Source organism: Drosophila montana, unplaced genomic scaffold (assembly GCF_035044405.1).
Source record: "Drosophila montana isolate Dmon_TW-CO22-7 unplaced genomic scaffold, ASM3504440v1 contig_3639_1, whole genome shotgun sequence".
Taxonomy (NCBI): Eukaryota; Metazoa; Arthropoda; class Insecta; order Diptera; family Drosophilidae; genus Drosophila; species Drosophila montana.
In genome coordinates, this window is record NW_026998523.1 from 281,573 (window position 1) to 299,022 (window position 17,450).

Below are 17,450 nucleotides of genomic sequence, written 5' to 3' on the forward strand. Positions count from 1 at the left end.
GCACCTTTAACCGGACGGTTAAGTGCCAGGAAGTTGATTCGTGCGTCTACAGTTCCACAGAATCGACAATGGGTCAACAGTTTGTGTTTTGTTTGTTCACGAGTTGATTCTGCTTTAGAGGCGCGTGTCGCCTCGCTGCCCGGAGGACGTTCGGCCCAAGCTGTAGGCGCAATGTAAACAGGAACTGGGCAAGGGAGATGCGGGCACGCGCAGAGCCAAGACAAAACTTGAGGCATGTTTTACACGTGAATTGCGATGACAAAAAGACGCCGGCCGAGGCCAATAAACGGGAATGGGATTGGGAATGAGAATGGGAATGGGAATGGTAATGGGCATGGGAATGGGCGGGGGCATGGTCGGAGTGAAGGTGAAGCGCATAAAAATTGGCATAAACAGCCCACGGCCAAGAAGAAGAAGTCGTCTTCAGGGTTCTCGTTTGTATATCTGCAGCACTCAGCCGCCGGCACGGTTCGGTTCGCTGGATTGTGTCCTTCCTCCACGCGACGCGCTTTATGGCCGCTGCGGATTCGTGGAAAACATTCAATTGATACGAAATTGCTGCAATATAAATGCAGTGCTGCCGACCGAGCTGGAGTCGGCGCAGGAAGAAGGTGGCAAGGCAGCGGGGTCAGGTATTCGGCACATAAATGCGGCAATAAAACGATTCTCTCGCCGATCTTCACTTTGCATTGTGAGTGGCTGGAGAGAAAGAAAAATGGCAGCCAGGGACACGCGTGTTACCAACTCTCTCGCTCTCGCTCAGAAAGTGTGCTGCAGCAGCAGCAGCAGCAGAGGTAGGCACAATTTGTTTACAGCATTGTTATTGAGACAAAGTCACTGATTTTCAAGCAAAAGCCAGTGCTTGCCTCTGCCATGCCCTCTCTCTCCCTCTCTATCTCTGTCTCCCTGGTGCAAGGCATCGCTCATCGCGCACAATGATGTTGCAATTATTGAACCTTCTGTATTTTCAAATTTCCATCATTAATAACACAGGCGGAGACCAAGGTGAAGGCAAAACAGCAACAGCAACAACAGCAACATCAAGTTCCTTGGCAGAAGGCGGCGAAGGTGGACGCTGTGACCATTAGCGAGTTTCGGCGGAATACGCGTGAATTCGTTTTGTCTAACAATGCGACGACTCACTGAGCGCATCAATTGATGGAAAAATGGAATTTTGGGAATGCCAAAACGCCGCAGGTAAACATCGCTCCACAGCCGCAGCCTCAGCCTCAGACTTAGCCAGAGATTCTGGCGCGGCACAAGGTACGCGCAGCCATTAACGGTCGCAGCGAGGAGCCGGCAAGCGCATAAAGATCAGCTATAATTATTCATCTTGGGTGGGGGGCACGGTCCAAGGCAATGCTCTGGTGCTCGCCTTGGGACCGCTCACTGTGTTTGTCAACGCAGATGCTAATCACAACATTAGGCCCGTGCAGATTCCACTTCAGATTATCGTATCGTCAGTGTATGTGTGTGTATGTGAGTGTGTGTGTGTGTGTGTGTTGCAGATTCGTTGCGCTCGCCTGGCAAAAACCCAGAATTTCTGGCTGCTTGGGCTAACCTCGCGCCCCCTCTGGCGTATCCGTAACTCAAGGATACTGGTAATTGAAATTGGATATGTATGGGCTGTACTTGAGGGACGCTCCTTGGCCAATGCATTGGTTTACGCTGCGATGAAGTTGTCCAGCTATTTGCCAAATAGATAATTATTTGTATCTATTTAGCAGCAGGATCGATCCCAACGACATCCGGCAGCGTTCCCGAAGGTGACGAACGTCAAATGTTGGGTTAACCAAGAAACGTAGCTCGATTAGTTGCACATTAAATTAATCGTCCGATTAGTGAAGACATTTAATGGCGACAACTTGGGGAAATTCTCGGAAAAACTGGCTTTAAAATGATGTGGATTTTGTGGATTAGAAGAATGCTGCGTAATGAATGACAAAAGACAATCCTTTGGAGTGGCTTTCCTCAAAAGGCTTGTCAAAAGGTTTGTCAATATATTGGGATTGTGGCATAGATAATGTATATATACAAGAGATCAAAATACAAAATAAATAATCAAGAAATCAAAATACTTTTGAACTCGTAACATTTTTCATGTTTGGATAATTATCCGAGTATACTCTTCAACATTGAAGCTAATTTTCAAAAATATATTTAAATTTAATTTAAGATCTATTTCTGCGTTTGTGGAAAATGCAGCCACCTGGGTGCAAGTTGATATTTATCAGGTGGGAAAATCGTGATATATGCCAGGTAGTATATATATATATATATATATATATATAACATTCATTTATTATTTTTGTGACCATTTTGGGTTCTTTTAATTTGCCTTTAAACATTTTAAAGCACTGCTCCTCGGAAGCCACAACCAAAATATACATAAACATCTTGCACTGTTGTTCTTCAGCATCTTGCTCGTAAGCAAGGATCAAGGAATAATGCAAGGCTAAAGCTACGTGGGAATTGACATCGAATATCTTAACTCATACCATTGTGTATGCCCGGTGCAATGCCAACAATGCAACTTGCAAAGACAATAAATACAGCGAGTTCTATGTTTTTCCTCAATGAAGTTTCTTAACCGACTAAGTAATTGTGGCCCTATTAATTCATAAATGCAACTGGAACTAAAGCATTCTCAGTTCCGCATGCTATATATTTCAACACCCTTGAAATTTAATTACGATTTAAATGAAGCTGAAACTAAATGAATATCAGGAAAATTGCGTGATGCTTGAACATATATAAATAAGTCGAGTCTGAACAGATACCCTGTTCGCTGTCTTAAGTAGGAATATGTGTCAGTCAGTTATAATCAACGCGCAGCTCAGATTGAGTAAGTAGTTAGAACCCGCTCGGTATTGTGGAATCCTGTTATAAACATTGTTTATGCTGTGCTAGTTCAGTTTTTCTGAGTGAAGATTGACTAAACAGTTTGGATCGAAATGTTATGAACATTATATATTAGACAAATGATTTTCCCAAAAAAAAAAGTAAGTGAACGTGTTTAACTATTTGCGGAATTGCCCAATTTTTGCGCTGTGAATTTCATTAACGTCCTGATATACAAGTGTGGGCGCACTCCCATTCACTGTTAAAGCGATTTTCGCCATGTTCACCACATCCACCCCAAATAAAGAGCTTGCACCGTCTTCCATGTTCGTAGAAGGACCAAAGAAGTATCTTTTCAGCGCAGGGACCTTTTGCTCCTGGTGTTGCTATGCATCGATCTTGAAGGAATGCAAAACTAACGCTTACAATAATATAACATCAAATATCTTGAGGCTTACCATCGATTTCACCCAAGACAATGCCAACAATGCAGCTTGCAAAGAGAATAAAAGCAGCGACTTTCATGTTTTCCCTCAAAGCAGTGCCTTCACAAACTGATTGGACAGTTCCGAATGTTTCGATATTTACATTAATTCAACTGGAACTAAATAACACATCATTTGAATGATTAAATTCACGAAAACATGAATTCTCGTTTTATTGTAAAATGCGCCAGTAGTCGACTAGACAATACCCCTTACCTAAGCAGGAACTGACATATTTGTATTTGTCGCAATTCTTATTACGTTTTTATTTTTGTTTTCGTTCATATTGAACTAATAAAGATGGTCTTATGATATATTAAAATCCATTCGATTATGAATGTTCTTGTTCGTCCATAAAATACATATATAGCAGGTATTTTCCAACCATTTTTTGCATAGGGTGAATCCGATAAATAATCTGTCGTTTATTAAACTTTTGACACGCATTTATCATCTATGTGGGGGGAGTTCGCGAAAAGTCGTGTTTTTTTTTAAATATCTTCGAAAATGGTTTCGAATCCGATCGAATGACAGACAAAAGTCTTTCATATAACAACAATGTACAACAGTTGCGGGTGAAATTTCTCAAATCGCTGAAGCACGTATTCATTAAGTTCCTTTGTGGAAAATAAGTTTGATCGGACGAAACTTAGAAATTACTCTGCAACAATTTTAGAGCCCTATTTTTCCCCGAGAAACCTCGGATTTTATGAAATAAATTTTAACTCTAAACTTCACCCATCAACTCTTTGACATCCATTTCCACCAAGGAGGAATATAAGTGTGAAATGAATTTGTAAAAAGATCTTTTGAAATGAGTTTGAGGCTAATCGGATGGTAAACAAGAACGTTTTCGTGAAAAACTTAATAATATTTGTGTGTCTGCATATTTTTATTATTATCGGAATTGCCGAATTTTGGCTCTATGAAACTTAGTCAGTATCTTGTATACAGCTGTTTATGCACTCCCTCTCAGTTTCAAAGCGATTATCCTTGCTTTCACCGCAGCCGCCCCACATAAATAGTTTGCACTGTTTTCCAGAGTAGGACCAACGGGGTATACTTGCCCGGCATTCACCAGATTTCTCAGGTTTTCGCAAGCAGCGATCTTGGAGGAACGCAAGGTTAAACTAAAAGATAAATGACAGCGAATATCTTAACTCTTACCGTCGTTCACGCCCAGGGCAATGCCAACAATGCAACTTGCAACAAGAATAAAAGCAGCAATCTTCATCTTTTTCCTCAATGAAGATTCTTCTCGAACTGCTCGGACAGTAGCGTTTGTTGCCTTATTTTGACGTCAATTCAACTGGAACTAAATAACACATTATTTGCTTGATTAAGTTCTCGAAAACATTACATACTTTTTACTATACTTAAATGCACAAGTGGCCGACTACGCGATACCCCTTACCTTAGCAAGAGGTGATAAAAGCTATAAATTTGTTGGAATCTTTACTTATAAATAATAGTTGCTTTTCCTGTGCCTATTAGCTATACTAGCAATTAAAAACTGATTTGGTTTAGAATTAAACATTGAACTAATCGCCCAGTGACTGGTGCCATTAAAAATATATACATATATGTATGTTATATTCCTTAAAATGTGGTTCTTTTAATGTTCCTACCCAATGTTTCCAGTATTTGTGTAATCCAAATCTTTGCGTGCTCTCTTAAAGTGTTGTCAAAACGAAACCAAACAATCCTAAGATCTGACTAATGTGTGGTTCAGTAGGAAATCAACGGGAAACCACTCGAGCATTGAACCTGTGGAACTACCGTTTAGCTGCTATCGATAATAGTTCCCCGAAACAGACATTAGCTCGAAGTGCACGAAGCAACTGCAAAATGTGCTGGAAAGGAGCATCCCACTTGAAAATGCAAATGCAACGGGAAATGACCGAAGGAATGAAAGACTGACCACCCAGTGCACATGCGTTTAACATTTAACATAAGATACAATCTTTATCCATCAGAGTTAACACGGCACACGAAATAACTAATATAAAATAAAAAAGGATACCCCAGATATTGTCTTATCCTTTTTTAGATTTAAATAGTACACTTCATACACTTCATACTATTTGTCAATTGTTATTAAAAAATGGATTTTTTAGAATTATATTAAGCAGCTGTCTTCGCATTCTTCCCTCGTATCGAAACGGTTTTCGACAACGGTCAAGTGGCAGCCACCCCAAAGGAACTGCTTGCACAGGTTCTGCTTTATCTGATAATGCCACTGGGTGGTTCCGGCTCTGCAGATCTTTCCCAATAAAGGTATCTTATAACATCGTCCTGAAGGATTGTCGCTGCTTCGATTAATTCGCCATCAAGAGAATATCTTCACACTTACCATCAAAGCTCAGGACATTCCCAACAATGAAAATTGCAAACAGCAAGAAGGCAACGAATTTCATATTAATCTTTTTTAAGTTTCTTTCGAATATATTCAACTGTGAACAATGTAAGAATTAACAGCTTGATTTGAAGTAGATGGTCTATAAAAATAAAATAAATGGACAATTTCACAAGCTATACCTTTAAAAACCCTCACAATAAAATTTAATGACGATTTAAACGTAGCTGAAACTAATTGAAAGCCATGTAAATTGGATAGTGCTCACAATTTAATAAAAAAATATATTTAAGTCGAGTGTTGATTGATCAGTTGATGCCCCGTAAACTGCCTGAGGAACATTAATAAATCTGTTCGTATTTTACGAGCCTAGATCAAGTTAGTAATTCAAATTCGCCCGCAATGGTGGAAAATGGGTGAGAAAATGTTGTAACTCATTTGTATGCCTCATAAAAAGGCATATTATTCAAATGTATGCAACAAGCAGAAGGTAGTATCTCCAACCCCATTAAGTATATATTCTTGGTCGGCATCAACAGCACAGTTGATCTACTCATGTCCGTCTACCCATCCGTCCGTCTGTTTGTCTCTCCGTTAGAGTTTATTCAGAACAATCATTCATATAAACGAATTGCAAGTATATTGTATGCTGAAGTTAGTTAGTTCAGTTTATCTGGCGTTAAGATGTAAGACATTGGCAATCAGTTCATTGGCTCGATAGTGCGTGTGAGTTCAAACCCAGCAGGGAAGTTTTTTTTAAAGTTATTTTTAAACTACATCTTGAGTACGCGAGTGCGAGTTGCTTCAGGTTGTGGTAGAAGAAGATTCACTCTCTTATTATACTATTAAAAATGTAAATGGTATATGTAATATCCTTAAAAGTGGTACCTTTAATCTTGGTTGGTATTTATTGTTTTTCAATGTTTCCAGTATTTGTGTAATCCAAATCTTTGCGTGCTCTCTTAAAGTGTTGTCAAAACGAAACCAAACAATCTTAAGATCTGACAAGAGTGCGGCTCAGTAGGAAATCAACGGGAAACCACTCGAGTATTGAATCTGTGGAACTACCGTTTAGCTGATATCGATAATAGTTCCCCGAAACAGACATTAGCTCGAAGTGCACGAAGCAACTGCAAAATGTGCTGGAAAGGAGCATCCCACTTGAAAATGCAAATGCAGCGGGAAATGAACGAAAGACTGAAGGACCACCCAAGTGGCCATGGGTTGGTTAAGTTTTGTGGGGTATTTAATAAACTTCTAGCTAAAATATGATGCGCTTTCGAGTAACCTCTTGCTGTTTGGAGTAGCGAGCTCCAAGAAGGTATTTGGGACAAGCCGAAAGCCGAACCTTCAGAAGAGCATCAGAAGTTGCGACAATTAGTCTCATGGAGTACGTAAACAAAGTGCAAGAGTTTTCAGAAATGTTATCGACAAAGGATTTGGGCATCGGGTTACACAAAGTGTTGTTTGGTTTTCTCTTTTGTGTGGAGTTGAGGGCGGAGGCAACTTGGAACATTGCATAATTTATGGATAGCGCCGCACTGTAAACATACCAAGTGACCAAATAACCAACAATAGCATGTAATCGGATCGATCTTCTACGGTCAAATACTTGACACTCCGCCAAGTGAGCTGAGCTAAGCTGAGCTGAGCTGAGCTGAGAGGAGTCGCTGCTGCTGGCGCTGAAGGATGCGCCAAAGGATCTGGTGGGTCGCACATGTTTGCAGTCATAAATCAGTGAATGTTATGGCTGCATGCTTTCGTGCTGTCTACCATGTCATTCGGAAAACAACGCATTTTCACACTTTTCGTCGCCCCGTAATTTGAATACTTTACAAGCGTTCGCTGGAAACCCAAACTGAGCATTATTAATTACACACTTGGATTGGATTTCTCGCGCTGATTAGAGCTGTAAGCGATATGCCCTCGGGCCTCTACACTGAATGTCAGTCTGCCTGTCTGTCTGTCTGTCGGTCAGTCTGCCTGCCTGCCTGTCTCACCTATCAATGGGTGGGCGTATCATTAATAGCGCTTTAATTAGACAGCCAAGCAGTTCAATAGTTCAGCAGCGCGACGGGTGTTACTTTTGGCGTTAATTGAAAAAATAAGAAATAAAAAATTATGTAAAGCCTGAGATCGGCCAAAGCGCGTTCATTCAGGCCAAATCAATTAGGCCTCTGGCCAAAAGGCGCACATTAATCAAAGCATTGTTATGCTGTGAGGGGGTGGGGATGGCAAGGGTGTTGCGTGGGGGAGGGGTGAGGCGGTTGGGTGGCGCGCATTTTGATTGGACGCCTGCGCGCTTTTGTTGCTGCCGCCATTTGCCGCCCTGTTGCGACGCCATATTGCTAAATCACAAACGCAAATAAAACATAATAAAAAGGAGGAGAGCAAAAAAAAAAACAACGAAAAAAAAGAACTGTTAAAGAAATATGAAAATCAACAGCCGGCAAAATATGAAAGTCGCCGAAGTTTATGACAAGCGCGGCGGCTAAAATCAAAGTCACTGAAATCATAAAAAAAACGCTGTGTTGTTGTTGTTATTGTTGTTGTTGTTGTTGTCGCCAACCCTCCCCACCAGCTCACCTGAGTGTGTTTTTATTAGATTTTGCGACATTTTTGTTTTTGTTGATGTTGTTGCCGTTTGCGGCTTATCGCTGCGACGCGATTTTATGGCCACACACAAACACGAAAAGAGTTTGCGATAAGCGCACGTTGCATTAAGTAGCTGCCGCCGCGGGGCGGTGTGGGAGGAGCCTGCTGCAGCGCTAATTTGACCAGTAATTGTCGCCGCTCAGCCCCGGGATCAATCTAATTATTTTGCCAAATAAATACAACCCTTTTGTGCACCCTTTCGTAATTCGCCACAGCTACAGCAACAGCCAGTACAGATACAGATACAAGATACAAGATACAAATTACAAGTGACAACAGTACACGGCCTAAGACACAACAATCACACAGACACACGGAAACACACACGTTCGCACTCGCTTAATCCCCGGCTACAGGCTACACCTTTGCCAGACAGAACTATTTTCCAGGTAACGCAAGACGCACGAGGCGAGGCGAGGCAAGGCAAGGAGTAAAAGTGCGTCGCGCCCACCACAAGGCGCACACAATGAGAGCGCATTGCAACGATCACCAAAAGACGATCACAAATTTAGGGTTAGGCCTTAGGGTTCCGTCTTCTGCCCAGCCCAGCTCAGGGCAGGCCAGGCTACCTGGGCCACCCCGTTTAATTACGCTGGTAAAGGGTACACCCCTTTTTGGCCGTTTTCACTTTGAGCCTGGGCCAATGTTTTGGTCGCTGGTCGCGGCCAACTGATGGTCGTTGCCCAACTATGTCCTTGGTCCTTTTACGACCTCATTGCCCATATAAATTCATACTATATTGGCCGTGCGAGTCGCGGGCGTGACGCGTTTATGGTGTGTTTAGATACTTTTCGCAAGCAATGCGAATCGCAACAATGCCAAAATGCACCCGTCTAACCTTGACTTTTACTAAGACACATCCCTTTACAACATAACCATTTATCCATCTATATAGCGCATATTTACCTAATTATAAAATGCATTTCAGCGCAAAGTCTTGCGCTCCTCAAGGCCTGAGACAATTTTCCGACTTTTACTTTTCGCGACTTTTTGCCATTCGAAAATCTCACTTTGAGCTGTTTTCATTGGAAGCATTTTCGCATTTATTCGATTGTTGTCTACTTTTTCTTGTTCTTTTATTTTTCCAAATTGCATTTCAGTTCGCCTTGAAGCTAGCTGCAAAATGCCGGAAATTTAGTTAAGAGCTCAAGGAAAATAAGCCTGGCAGCAGCGGTTACGTATAAGAAAAAACAAATATATATGATTGGAAAACAACCGTTCAACATAAATTTATTTCGCATATAATGTATTAAGTATTCGGCTTTTTTGTCAGCTGTTATGGTGTGATAGTTTTGCCATATTATTCTCATATTATTATATAGTGTTGAGGCATAAAAAGAAAGGAAGGGTAAATCTTCGACCCCATAAAGTATATATATTCTTTGTTAGTTGATTTTTTCCTTCTGTTTGTGTCCGTCAGGCAATTGTTTTGAACCGGTCGAATCGGACCACTTTATCATATATATATATCATAGGCATGTTCGGTAAACAATGTGTGAGAGAAACTTTTTTGGTTTTTAAGGTAGCTCAACCAAACCTGGCATATACGAGTTCTACAATGCTTCCGTCTTATATTGACAACATGTTGGGTTAAAAATCTGATTGTTGTAAGAACAACTCACTAAACTTAGCATATACAAGTTCTACCGTGTTCCCTGCTTATCTTATCAAAATCGGACAACTATAACATATAGCTGCCATAGGAACGATCGGTCCGATCGCATGCAAGTTATTGTGTGGAAAACTTTTCTGTTTTTCAAGATATTGTGTTTAAGCTCCGCAATTACGAGCTTTACCATGCTCCTCAAATATCTGCTGAACCATTTGCCATGTGTCCGACTAACTATTCTAACTATTTTTAAACCTAAACTTCCGCTTAAATTAAATCATAAAATATTTGCGCCCGCATTTAACTAATAACTTATATTTTTTATCTAGTTAACATATTGTCCTCGGATTTTCAAAGAGTTAACATAACAAATTGTTATTGGAAGTTTATAAATATATATATACACATTTTTTTTTATAATAGGAGCAACATTGAACAGCTATTATTTATAATAAATTTCTAATTATTATTAATTTAGCATATACATAATTATTGCTCCTTTGCTATTTCATTTGAGAACTGTATCTTTTATACATATGTATGTTGACATTTGTCAAGGAACGGCAATATAATTTGATATGTTCGTTTGGCTGTCTTCAATTCAAAGAATTCCTTGAAGGCCATTCGAAATGCTCTAAAAACATTTACCAGCAACCAAAGCCAAGTGTGCTTGCCCACTATAATTGCAATGTTAATTTATGCTCACAGTAATGCCAAGAAAAAATAACAAAAAAACAAAAAATTGATTTTAGTGTGAAAAAATACCAAGAGCTCAAAAAAGTTACGAACACCAAAAGAGCAGCAGACATTTTTTTGTACATTAGCATTTTGGGCCGTGAAATTTGGTCACAAAGCGACTTTGCACTAAAAAATCTAATTTTTTTCGACGAAATAAATATAAAAAAAAAACAACAATTGGCAGCAAAATGAAATCATAAACGAGGCAGTTGAATAATGAACAAAAATTTGTCAAAAATTGCTAAAAACCAGGCCAACGAACACTGAGGCCATGGGCCAAGGGTCTTCCTCGAAGCACTCGCAGTTTTTATGGTCAAAAAAAAGAAAAAATAGTGGGAAAAGAAGCAGCAGCAGCAAAGGCAAAAGCCAAGTAAGTTGTCATTTTTGGTTTTATGATGATTTTGTTTTTTGCTGCTCTCGTTGTTATATTTTTTACGCTCTAGATTTTTTGTGCCCGCCGTTGGCAACAACAACAGCTTCCAGGCAGGGGCAGGCAGGGGCAGGGGCAGGCAGTAGGCAGCCGGGCTACTAATGTCGAGCAGTCGCAGTTCTTTTTGGCCCGTTTTTATGGTTTTATGGCATAATGACTTCTTTATTGGTGCAGCATTTAAGACGCTATCCTTGGGCAGGTCCTGGGCCCAGTCTCTTTTTATGATGCTGCCTCGGCCGATTTCCGTTTCCGAGTTTTCGACTCGACATTTATGCAAATACCCAGCGACAGATGTGTGTGTTTGTAAAGTTAATCCTTTATGCATGTGTCGACTGTTCGAATAGCAGGAAGTTGACAGTTGGTGCCATATATCATAACTGTGTGTGTGCGTGTGTGTGTGTGCGTGTGTGTCTGTGCGCTGGGAAATATTCGGCCTGTGCCTTTCATGTGACTCACCGACTGCCCAACTATCCGACTGTTTGTGTTTTTATCTATTTATTTATTTGTTTTTAGTACACTTATGACATGATGTTAATTACTGCGCGTGCATTCCGATTGGCTATGGGAAACACTTTGAAATGGAAAAGTTCGCCGACTGTTTGTCAAGTGTCAACAGCGGCTTTGCCAGTTGCCAAACGGCCAAGAAAGCTGCCAGTTCCAGACAGAAACAGAACACTAAGTACAACAACAACAACAACAACAACAACTAACAACTGTCAACAGACACACACGCGTGCAACATGGAGTCGGGAATTTTTTTATTTTGGCCAGGATATTTGATTTAGCCGGTTGACTTTGCATTTGTCTTGTCTGTTGTCTTTAAGAATTGGGAAAATTGACGAAAAATTGTTGTGTAAATATTTTTTAATTGGCTTTCGTCGGCACAGTAGTGACTTTTCCCATTAGTCCACCGGGTAGAAGTCAAAAATAACCAAAAAGTGTGCCACTAAGCTGGCCAATGTCTATGCTAAATCCTGCTCCTAGTCCGGGACTAAGTCGGTGTTTGGTTGTGGCTTAAAGCAATGATAATAACATATGGGAAAGTTATTCTTTAATTGATGGATTTGCAGCATTCGTTAATGTGTGGTAAAACCGGGGAAAAAATGAATATGGGCAACAGAAGTTGGAAATCTAAGTTCGAGCAAGGAGCTTGTTTAAAAATGTTAACGAATAGCAAAATAAAAAGATATAATAAAAATGTGCCCAAATATAAACCTTACTCTATTAAGATCAAATATGCATTTGACGCCGTCAAGAAAGTTAGAATTGATATTTAATTTAATATGGAAAATGAATATACTCAATTTATTTTTTTCTACATTTTTTTGTTCTCTCAGGGGTCTTCACATACCAAACGCTCCCATTTGTGGCTTTGGAAATGATTAGTATTTATTTACATATATTCAAAAATCTATTCTGTTTTAAATTCAAATTCAGCTAACATATTATTATAAGCCCAAGTATATTATCTTGGTTATTCTGTGTATATATATATACATATTTTTGAATATTCCTTTCCGAATTTTATTACGCAAATTGTTCAATAAAATTAGTTGGCTGCTGATAAGCCTAGCACAATATGTATGTTCCCAATGTGAAATTCTCAGAAAACAAATCTTTTTCGATAACCCCAGTGCATTACAAATAAATTTATTTTTATGTTTGTTGCTTTTAAATATTGAATATTTTATTGTTTTTTGCTGTTTTATTATAAATTTGGCAGCTATTTATTATTTCTGGGTTCTTTTAACGATAATAATTTGGAAAATTTTCCTTTAACTTCATGCAGACCAAAAAGGCCGAAATAGTTCCCCAATTTCTAAAGTCTAAAGCTTTAAATATTCTAAAATATATATATCTTCATTCTTTTGCATTAAGGTTTGTATTATTTTAAACTCGTTTTCTTCATCGCAGTCAACTTCGAATGAGGCAATTTGTTATGGTAAATTTATGCATTACAGCAAATCGATTCGATCAATTTTTCACATTAAATAATCATAATCTACCGACAAATCATTATAGCTAAAAAATGATAGAAAATTGAATAAGTGTGTTATTGTCTTCTTCTCGTGCGGAATCCATAAATTGGCACTACTTGACTCTCATTAGGTAGATGTATGTATTTAAGAGACTTTAAGCACATTTTAAATGAATAGCTTAAAGCATTTCAAATGTGAAACTCATTACAAGTAATTTTCAACGGGCAACGGAAGGCGCAATTAACTTAAATAATTAACTTAACAAATGCATATAATAGGTTTTTAAAGTTAAATTGCCTGACAAATATATATGAGGGGAGAGTATTAGTGAATAATATGCAATATGTTCAAAATGAATTGTTGATACTACTTATTAACTAAAATGGTTCACATTAAACATAAACAACTTTCTTACAAATCGGAAATATAAATTTCAAATGTGTTCCATTAGATTATTCGGGTCCTTTGTGGAAAATCCCAAAGTTGCACAGTATGTAACGTTTAATCATACGGAAAATCAGCATAAATAATGCGACGCAAAATGGGAAATTCAATCGCCCTATCAAAAAATGAGTTTCGTCAACATTTGCTTTGATGCGGCTAATTGAATTTTCCTGCGAAAGTGTAAAGCGTAAAACGTGGGAGGCAGTCAAAAAAGTGATTTCTGATTTGTGTGGCAAATTAAAATTTAAATGCAAACGAATCAGGCGCACGCACCCACACACATACACACACAGACATATGCGAAAAAGGACAATAGATTACAATATCCTGGGGCGAGGCAAAAAGCAGCACGAGCAACAGCAACAGCAGCAGCAGCAGGAGCAGGACATACAGGCCCAGCTGGCCGGGGCATGCGCCTGGGTGGGATGCGGGTCGACTCCGTGCTGATGGCTGCCTGCCAGCAGCAGCAGCAGCAGCAACAGCAGCGGCAGCAGCAGCAGCAGAAGCAGCAGCAGCAACGGCAGCCGACAACGGCGTCCGACCATCAGCCCAACGGTTTCCGCTTGCTTACTGCCAGTGAGCAGCGAGTGGTTCGGGCAGAGCGGAGAACGCGAGGCGATGCCGAGTGGCTGGAGTCGTGGAGTTCCTGAACGATGCCGAACACGCGCGCACACTGCAGACAAACACGCAAGAAGAAGAAACAAAACAAAAAGCCGATACAGATACGGCTGCCGCTGGGAGTTGAAGCCAGCCAATCCGAGCGCTTCGTGGGGCAGCAGGTAGGCGTGTACGTATCTGCCATTTCCAAATAAATTCAACCCCGGCAACAAAAGCAACAACAACGACGACGACAAAAAGGCAGCTGCCGTTGGTTCGCTTCAAAACCGGTCGACGACGCCGCAGTTGCATTCAGTTATTAACGAGCGCTACTCACAGCTACAGCAACAGCAGCAGCAGCAGCAGCCACAGCAACAGCAGCAGCATCAACAGCAGCAGCCACAGCAGAAGTCATTTCACTCAACACACACACACATAGACGCGCACACACACAGACGCGCGCACACGCTATCAGTCGAACAGCGTGGTTGTGTGAGAGAGAGCGAGAGGGCAAGAGCGCACTTGATATACGCGTTGAGTCCGTTGATTATTTTCACGAGTTTGAGTCGGAGAGCGCAACAGAAAAACAGAATTCAGTTTGAGTTGAGACGTTGTCGTGGGCACGTCGCAGCAAAGAGAAGAGCGCATAGCAGCAAAACACAACAGCTACAGCAAAAAAAAGACGTAAAGCCAGAGACCAAAGTAAAAAGACAACAAGTTAAACAGTTGGTGCAAAGTGACCGTGCAACAACAAATCAAGTGCTAGCAACACAAACAAACAAAAAACAACAACAAAAACAACAAAGAAGAAAAAATAAGGGAATATGTCTTCCACTTCCGCCTCGCCCATCAGCAACATAACCGTGGACGACGAGCTTAACATAAGCAGAGACCAAGGTAAGCAGCAAAAAGCAAAAGCCGACGGCAAATTATGAACGGAGCAAAAGCTCTGCTAGGATACAGTTACAAAATCAACTTATTGTTGTTGCTCAAAGCACGGCTCGAGACAACTCAAGCGCAGCTTTGCGAGCTTTAACTCAATTACAGTTGAGCTGTATTTGGAGTACAATTAAACTAAACAAAACGTTTGCTTTCTTTTTGACATAGACTTTGTCGAGGAGGATTTCATTGTCATCAAGGAGGAGCGCGAGAGTAGCTTATCACCCATGTTGACACCACCGCACACGCCCACCGAGGAGCCGCTGCGACGTGCTGGCAGCTCAGTCACAGCCGCAGACGAGTCGGTGGCCACGCAGCTGCACATGCGACACATGGCGCACTACCAGCAGCAACAGCAACATCAGCAGCAGCAACATCAGCAGCAGCAGCAACAGCAGCAACATCATCGTCTTTGGCTGCAGATGCAACAGCAGCATCCACATGGCCATTATCCGGTCTATGCCGGAGCCAATGCCGATCCCGTGGCCGTGCATCAGCAGGCGCTGCTCATGAATCAATGGATACGCAATGCTGCCATATACCAGCAGCAACAGCAGCAGCAGCAGCAGCAGCAACAACAGCAGGCAGCAGCTGCTGCAGCGGCACATCATCATCACCCGCATTCGCACTCGCATCCACACCATCCACATCACCATGGCCATCCTCATACACATGGCCATCCCCATGTGCGTCCCTATCCCGCTGGACTGCATACGCTGCACGCCGCCGCTCGCCATTTTGGAGTTATGCCCAGTTTGAAGCTGAGCGGCGCCGGAGCAGCTGGCGCCACCGGAACAACGGGCAGCAGTCGCCCCAAGAAGCAGTTCATCTGCAAGTATTGCAATCGCCAGTTCACCAAGTCCTACAATCTGCTCATCCACGAGCGCACCCACACAGACGAGCGTCCCTACTCGTGTGACATATGCGGCAAAGCCTTCAGGCGCCAGGATCATCTCAGGGATCATCGCTATATACACTCCAAGGAGAAGCCATTCAAGTGCAATGACTGCGGCAAGGGCTTCTGCCAATCGCGCACGCTGGCCGTGCACAAGGTCACCCACCTGGAGGAGGGTCCCCACAAGTGCCCCATCTGCCAGCGCAGCTTCAATCAGCGCGCGAATCTCAAGAGCCATCTGCAGAGCCACAGCGAGTCGGCGACCGCGGCACAGGCAGCAGCAGCGGCAGCAGCAGCGGGCGCACCACCAACCCAGACTTTGAGCGCTGCAGCTCAACCTGCGCAGTTGGTTAGCCCCGGCTCCAATCAGAGCACGCCCGCCTTGGATCTGTCCTCGTCGGGTGGGGCCACAGCGCAGCGGCCGAAACGCACGCTGGGCTTCACCATTGATGAGATCATGAGCAGATAGATTGGGCTGCTGGTCGCAATTTATTGGTTTTACGTTCAGGATGCACGCACATCCAGAATGCTGAGCGCCGCCAGGCATGGGAAGTGCCTGGCCTGGAGTCGCAGTCAGCTCAGCAGCGCCGCCCAGTTCGAGAGTACGAGTTCGAGTTTGAGTTGCAGGGAACGCCCCCAGCCACCGCTCGCCGTCGTCGCCGCCCACCCAGTGAACCACAGACAGTTCCGAACCAGTCACAACTAGCCCAATCGGCTCTATATATATATATAAACCCGATCTTATATAGCTGTCGCATTGGCGCTAAACACACTGCAAGATGCCAAAGCAAAACAAAATGAAATAAACAAATGAGAACTTAGTAAAAAGTATTCCTCCCACAGAACGATTCCAAAATACGGCATTAAAGAGTACTTTTGCCTCACTATATTTTAAGCATAAGTAGTTTGAGTATTTCAACCACTTAGTAATGAGTAGTATCGAGTACTTAGTTATATAATCGTATGTACCTTATAGCCTGTAGTAGCTGCATTCAGTTTGTAATACACAATACCAATTCCCAGAGACAACCTCAGACCTCTATCGGTTATTCAAAGACTGTACAATTATTTGTTTGTTTTTTTACTGAATATACTTTATAAATACACAAGTACTTAAATCAATCCAATGTTTGTTAATTTTAGTTAAGTGTTATGCTTGTTTCTAATGACAGAACTTGAGTTCTATACATTTGTAGGCCGACCCGCACACAAAGACACAACGATCTCATTATCTTAGGTCTAGATATATATATATATGTATGTACTGTATGATAAAAACAAAAGCTATCGCAAATTATATGAATTACGAGTAATTGTAAAAACTGAATTTTATTTCTTTGTCTTCACTTTGTCATGGCAAGTTTCTGAGAAATATAAAAATATCTAGTAAAAGCGGGGTTTTTTCTTGAGTTCATAAATTTTCACCTCTTTTTGAAGGCATGCGGCCCTGTTTTAAATATGTTATCTATATATATTGAAAAT

General features: G+C 41.5%; 2 protein-coding genes and 1 long non-coding RNA gene across 3 annotated transcripts; 2 read left to right on the forward strand and 1 right to left on the reverse strand.

Annotated features, from left to right (window-relative positions):
* Nucleotides 1–4,203: 4,203 nt before the first annotated feature.
* On the reverse strand, nt 4,204–4,631 carry LOC135435601 (uncharacterized). Its single transcript, XR_010437397.1, has 2 exons — nt 4,494–4,631; nt 4,204–4,434 (listed from the first exon to the last, which is right to left on the reverse strand). It is a non-coding gene; the product is annotated as an uncharacterized LOC135435601 (long non-coding RNA).
* Nucleotides 4,632–13,468: 8,837 nt separating this feature from the next.
* Nucleotides 13,469–14,189, forward strand: LOC135435580 (high mobility group protein DSP1-like). Its single transcript, XM_064692715.1, has one exon. It carries the CDS (start codon nt 13,786–13,788, stop codon nt 14,185–14,187), a length of 402 nt encoding a protein of 133 aa, XP_064548785.1. The 5' UTR covers nt 13,469–13,785; the 3' UTR covers nt 14,188–14,189.
* A 50-nt stretch (nt 14,190–14,239) lies between these two features.
* On the forward strand, nt 14,240–17,090 carry odd (odd skipped). Its single transcript, XM_064692711.1, has 2 exons — nt 14,240–15,031; nt 15,242–17,090. The coding sequence occupies exons 1-2, from the start codon at nt 14,959–14,961 to the stop codon at nt 16,435–16,437; spliced, it is 1,269 nt and encodes a 422-aa protein (XP_064548781.1). The 5' UTR covers nt 14,240–14,958; the 3' UTR covers nt 16,438–17,090.
* The last annotated feature ends 360 nt before the right edge of the window (nt 17,091–17,450 follow it).

Bases quoted from the DNA above. Each gene is read 5' to 3' on its own strand.
- LOC135435580 (XM_064692715.1), top strand. From the start codon at position 13,786: ATGCAAACGAATCAGGCGCACGCACCCACACACATACACACACAGACA.
- odd (XM_064692711.1), top strand. From the start codon at position 14,959: ATGTCTTCCACTTCCGCCTCGCCCATCAGCAACATAACCGTGGACGAC. The intron at 15,032-15,241 runs GTAAGCAGCAAA...TTTTTGACATAG, and splicing joins TAACATAAGCAGAGACCAAG to ACTTTGTCGAGGAGGATTTC.